The following is a 6,000-nucleotide window of genomic DNA, read 5'->3' on the forward strand; positions in this document are numbered from 1 at the left end:
TAAAGCTTACAATCAACCTTAACCCAAAATTTAGACAGGGCCCCTCCCTCTTTATATCCTAATTTTTGAGTAATTAAAAAATTAAGTTTAGCTCCTTAAAAAATAACTTACTTTGTGATTTTGGAGTGTTAGCTTACATGGTCAAAAATTCATATTAACTTTAGTTTAAAAGGTGACTTAAAATATAATGAAACCAATAAGTTGTGAGCTCTTTTCAACATTTTTTCAAAAGTTTCTTCTCATAACCACATATACCTTTCATTTGTGCCTTGAAGCTTGAGGTTCTCTACATAAGGGACCTTCTACCACCAAAGCCTCCTAAGCAAAAATTTATATAAAAAGACACACCAATAAAAATTCAAATTCGGGGGGAACTAAAGTGACTTGACCAAGCTTCTGCAAACTTATCGATAAAACTAGTTCTCATTTATACTGTTATTCCCCCATGTTCTTTTGGTCCACAAAGGAGATGTTATTTATGCTATCTGATTCCAAAAGCCAAAAAGAGTCCTATCAGTACTCACTACAAATCATTAACAAATTTGCTCTTCTTTTAATTACGACATTTTATAAATGTGTACCTTATTCGTCTATTAAATATCTGGACCAGAAACTGGACTATTTCAAACTAATTATTTCAAGTTAATTTTTCCCCAACAGAAAATCTCTTTATATCTAATCAAGCTAATATCACCTGAGTATATGATTAAGAAAACCATCAGAAAGGCCAAGTGAAATATTTCTAAGTTAACGGTAGGTACTTACAGAATGGCATGGTTTATAGGCAAGTTTTGACATATCTATTCTATGCCCAGCACTACAATGTAGAATACCACTTATTTCACTACTCCACAAATTAGAAAATTATTTCATTACGCTTCTGATTAGGTCTTCTTACACCTAAATATAATACTTGTCTAAAATCTCAGAGTCTAGGGGCGCCTCGGTGGTTCAGTCGGTTAAGCGTCTGACTTCGGCTCAGGTCACGATCTCACAGTTCATGAGTTTGAGCCCTGTGTCCAGCTCTGCACGGACAGCTCAGAGCCTGGAGCCTGCTTCAGATTCAGTGTCTTCTTCTCTCTCTGCTCCTCCCCTGCTGGAGTTCTCTCTCAAAAATAAATAAATAAGCGTTTAAAATCCCAGTCTAGCGCTCAATTATGGGGGATAAACAGATTTTATTACACTGTTAGGACTTTCTCATTTTACATGGTTTGACTGGCAGCAGAATCTATCAACATGCAAATTCCAACTGTATGTAAGGATGAAAAGGCTAGGCACTGGTCAAAGCACCCAACTGCCAAAAAGGTTTAACAGCAGGAAATAGTATACGGAGATGGCAAGTACTACTCATCTGCTAAGGATATCCCGAAGGACTAAGAGCAGAAGACTCAAGGATAAGGTAACTTCAAAGGAAGGAAAAGACCTAGACAGACAAGTTGGGGAAGGAGGCCATTCCCAACATGCATAATGAACAAACCCAAAGCCACCTGTAGGAAGAGTAGTATAAAAAGAGGTTCTTATAACCACACCTAATAAAGATTTGTTGTTATTCCAGAGAAAGAGAATGCCACTGCTCCATTAGTACATTTCTAAAGCTGCTTTTCAGTGTAGAATAATTTTGATTCCTTCCATTTATTCAAATATTTCAGCAAATATTACATGCCAAGCGATCTAAGTGCTAAGGATAGCAAAATAAAGTGCTTTAATCTCACTCTATTAACTGCCTAGTGCTTAAGATCTAGAGACAAACTTGGTCAAGTTATTTAACTTCTTCAAGCCTCAATTTCTAACACTAAAAAATGTGGTTTACCATCTAGGATATTTGTGAGGATTCAATTAGGTGCCACATACTAAATATTTACTCCTTGTTATGTCTTCACTTTGACTCTATATAATCAACAACTAGACATAATGTACCCAAGTGACTTTGTTATAAAGTCTCTCTCTAGGTGAAACAAAGTTAACAAGCCTTGGCTTTATCATCATCCTCAACTAACAGCAAATCAGTCTAGACAAACTTTATTTCTACCGATGCCAAAACAGTTGCATACTACTTGAATCTTATTCATTTATATACATTTTAGCCCCAAGTCCCATTCCACCCCCCCCCCCCCCCAAAACCCAGGATCCTTAAGCCCAAGTGTAAGCATGGTCATAGCTACTTACTAGTTCCTGCCTGTATTTCCCCAGCACAATTTGGTTCCAGTGTTCTGAAATTCTGTGTTTGCTAATACAATATGCCCTTAAACTTAAGCCATCTGCTACTCAATTAAGGAACATAATGATGAATTATGACTAGATACAAAAAAAAATCACAGAATTTGTACCTTACATTAAAGCTGAATTACGAAGTCTGCAGGTAAAGCAAAAATCAAATATAGTTAAAACTGTATTAAAGGGATTGAAATTAAAATCCCTGTTTATCCTCAGGTGAGGCACTTTAGTGCAATGGAAAAGACACAGCCAAACCTAGATTCAAATCCTCCCTCTATCATTTAGTAGCTAACTATGCAAATCTGGACAAGACTCCTTTCCCCAATCTACTTCCTCATTCTGAAAATGAAGATATTACCACCACCTCAAAGATTTGGGGTGGCAGGAAGGTGGGAGATTAAAAAGAACACATAAAAATGACCTCCTAGATTGCCTTCTTAATCCAACAGGTCTATAATTGGGTCCTGTGGGGGAAGGGAACACCTAGTCTGTCATCATCTGCCAAAAAAATAAGGACTTAAATCTTGTTTCCATTCAAATCAGATAAAAACAAATGCACTAGAGAACATTTTACTTGGCAAGTGAAATAAACCACAACAACTATGACTGAAATCTGGTACACAAAGCCCACTTTATGGAAAAAGGTTATTAGCCTAAAACAAATAGATTGGCCATCCTTGTGCCACTCTACTTTCTTTCTATAAACAGCAACACCCAGTTTGGTAGGAGTAATGAAAAGGAGGAGAAAAAACAAACTCCACAGTGTCTGAAGGAGTCCTTTGGTGGCACAGGGAACATAATGGTAAAGAGGGTGGGCTCAGGTGTCAAAACTTCCTGGGTTAGAACACAGGCTATGCCAATTTCTATGTGACCTTTGTGACTTAATCTTCCCCAGCCCTGATATTTTTGTCTGTAAAATGGGGCAATATTAGTACCTACTCCCACAGAGCTGCTGTAAGGATTAATCAGATCACGGCTATGAAGTGTTCAGCATGATGCCTGGCACGTGGCTAAGTGCTCAACAGTCATCCATTTCAACATGAAGCCAAGGCACCCTGGAAGCTTTAAAAATACAGAACCACACATCCAACAACCCTCTGCAGACTAAAACTGGCTTGCACATGTACGGTCGCCTTAAAGTGTTCAAATGAACGGTGTGTCCGAAATCAACATGTATTCAGCTGCTGATGCTAAAACTTGCTTCCCAATTTGAACATCGTTCTCAAGAAAAAGCAGTGATGACCAAGTGAAGATACTGAAACATATCCACTACCCAGGGTGGAAATCTCTCCTCTTCTAACAAGCTTCCTTCAAGTTGCCACCACTTTGGAGTCTTTGTTAGGGACCTTTCTCCAGTTATTTTTGCACAAAGGAGTCTTTGTTGGTGGAATGGCTTCTTTACTGGTTGTTCCCAGACAATCCTTTGCCACCAATACTTCTACAAGGGAGTATAATCAAAATTCACCTTTTTGAAATGATCTAACTGAAAAAGATTCTGAGCGTCGTTCTGATGAAAAGTCACTGTCCACACTTGTTCTCATTTCTCTCCCTCCCCGCGAACACCAAAGTGTGCTTCAAAGCCATTCCTCTAACACACCAAATAAGGGGTGGCTCCACCCCCGCCCTCCATATATGGTCATAGCCCACACCTACCTACAAACTCATCAAAGGACCAGGAACCCACTTCCACTCTGACCTGCCATATACGGACAAGCACCCACCCTAATATGCCAAACAGAACTAAGCTCCTCCCTCTTCACTCACACTTCATTTCCAACACGGCTAAAAGTTTAACAAGTTGGGTGAAGAAATTAAGAGGAGCAGACCAAAAAATCCACCCGAAAACACTAGCCCTCAATTCCTAATGATTCCTAACATCACCTACCTGACGAATCCAATATTAACCATGCTCCCCCTTCGGAGAAACACTGCTACGGTCCTAGTAGGGCACCGCGCGGGCAATAACGAAGCATGTCTGAGCAACCCCAAGGCCGTCATTAAACACGGGCAACTGGAGGCCAAACACACCTCGGCTCTACACGACCATTTCAAAGACTTTCAAGGTCTAGTCTTCTGCACCTTCAGATCAGATGCCAACTTTCTGGTCGCCCTTTTCTGAAAAGGGGAGTGGGGCCGCTGGCTGTCTCGTTACCAAGGTAACTACGAAACGTCCGACAGCTGAGGCCCGGGAGCTGGTTTTACCTTCAGATCCTTCTTCGTAACGTCGGTGTGGGAGACGGCTCGAATGGTCCCAGAGAGCCAGGGCCACTCGGCGACGCGCTCCACGTCCCAGCTGTCGTGGCCGCCGTCGCTGCCGTCGGCGGCGGACAGACTGAGGAATCGCTTCCCCACCAATACTGGCCAACTTTCTCCGAGCGTGAGCACCATGGTTTCCACGCCTGCAGGAAGGGCTCCTCCCTGCAAAAATACAAAAACAAAATGCAACGGGGGCTGTCGGTGGGAGGGGGCCGGGAAGAGAGGACGCGGGGGAAGCGAGGGCGGAGGGAGGGAGCCTAACCGCGCTCGAAAAGACGAGACCCCAGACGGCGGCGGCCGGTACCAGGCAAGACCCCAACACCCTGTCTCTACACCCGCGTCCTCCCCCGCCCCCCGGATCCCTCCCCCACCGCAAACACGGGCCCAAGCGCCGCGTGACCCTCATTCTCCCAAGTTTCGCTTTTCCAAAACCTTAAACCCAAACGCAGACAGAGTGAGGGGAGAATTATTTGCAGCTTACGCGGATTTTAAAGTGTTCGCCCCCCCACCCCGGGAAAGAAAAGGCCCGAAGCAAGAGCCCGTCCCGGGCGGCCGTGTCCCCGCCCCGGGCGGCCCCGCGGGAGGGGCGAGCCCGCGGTTCCGCACTTGCCCCGCCGCCCCGCCCCGACACCGCGCTTTCCCCGGCCGCGGACCCCCGGGCGTCCGTTGTCCCGGCGTGCGCCGCGGCGCGGGGGCGGCAGGGCCGCGGGCTCCGCGCCTTCATCTTTCTTCCTCCTCTCCCCTCAGCCGAGGCCGCGGCGCTCTTACCCCGCCTCCTGCCTCCCTGAGTCACCAGCGGCGGCCGCCGTTTCCAGCCGCCCAGCTCTAGCTCTGACTTGGTTCAAGAGCTCTCACAAGACACGCACAGCCTCTCGGAGCCGCCCCCTCGGAGCCGCTGCCGCCGCTCATTGGCCTAGTTCGAGGAGCTGGGCGAGGCTCGTGGGTAAACAGCCCGCCGCCATTGGCCGGCCTGGCGCAGGCGGGGCGAGAGAAAAAAACAATTCCTTGGCTGCCTCCTCCCTCTCCCCTCCCCCTTCCGACTCCCGGACGACCCCCATTAGGTTAAAGTACACAGAGCGTAAGCGAGAGATCCCTCCGCCACAGCCATTCTTTCCATTTGTTGCCCACGGGATGCAAAAAAGTCCCGCGAAATCGCTTATCAACTTTAGGGGCCAGAGAAAAATTGCAGTGGTGCATTGATAAGACTGAATGACAAGCCCCAGGGCCGTAGGTGCCTATTGGATTGCTCTTCAATTGCGTAGGCTGTCGACGGAAGGTGGACTTTCCACTTGGCGGAAGAATCTCACAGGAAAGGGGTGAGGGCGGTGCAGAGTCAGCGGGGGAGGGAAGGGACGGGAACGTGCGGTTTCAAGCGTACTCAGCTAGAGGGAGGAGCCACTGTGCTCTGAAGGCTCTTGCGCAGGCGCTTCGTGGAGCAGGGGGCTGGAGTTTGGGCTGCTGGGCGAAATGGCCGCGGGAGGCGCAGGCGCACGTGGTGCTATTCGTGGAACGTCTAAAGTCCGCCATTTT

At 46.3% G+C, this 6,000-nt stretch overlaps 1 protein-coding gene across 4 annotated transcripts in view; it reads right to left on the bottom strand.

Annotated features, from left to right (window-relative positions):
* The window catches only part of KDM3A (lysine demethylase 3A), a 53,024-nt gene extending 47,654 nt beyond the window's left edge, over nt 1-5,370 (bottom strand). For 2 of the 4 annotated variants that reach the window (XM_060655869.3, XM_060655852.2), the window contains exons 1-2: nt 5,239-5,370; nt 4,417-4,632 (exon numbers count right to left, since the gene is read on the bottom strand). In XM_060655869.3, coding sequence (XP_060511852.1) covers nt 4,417-4,602 — 186 coding nt within the window. In that variant the 5' untranslated portion in view covers nt 4,603-4,632; nt 5,239-5,370. Of the gene's footprint in view, nt 1-4,416; nt 4,633-4,951; nt 5,053-5,123; nt 5,217-5,238 lie in introns of those variants that run through there. The other 2 variants (XM_081795241.1, XM_081795242.1) reach the window with 2 other exon arrangements.
* Between the last annotated feature and the right edge of the window lie 630 nt (nt 5,371-6,000).

Source organism: Panthera onca, chromosome A3 (assembly GCF_046562875.1).
Source record: "Panthera onca isolate mPanOnc1 chromosome A3, mPanOnc1 haplotype 2, whole genome shotgun sequence".
NCBI classification, from domain to species: Eukaryota; Metazoa; Chordata; class Mammalia; order Carnivora; family Felidae; genus Panthera; species Panthera onca.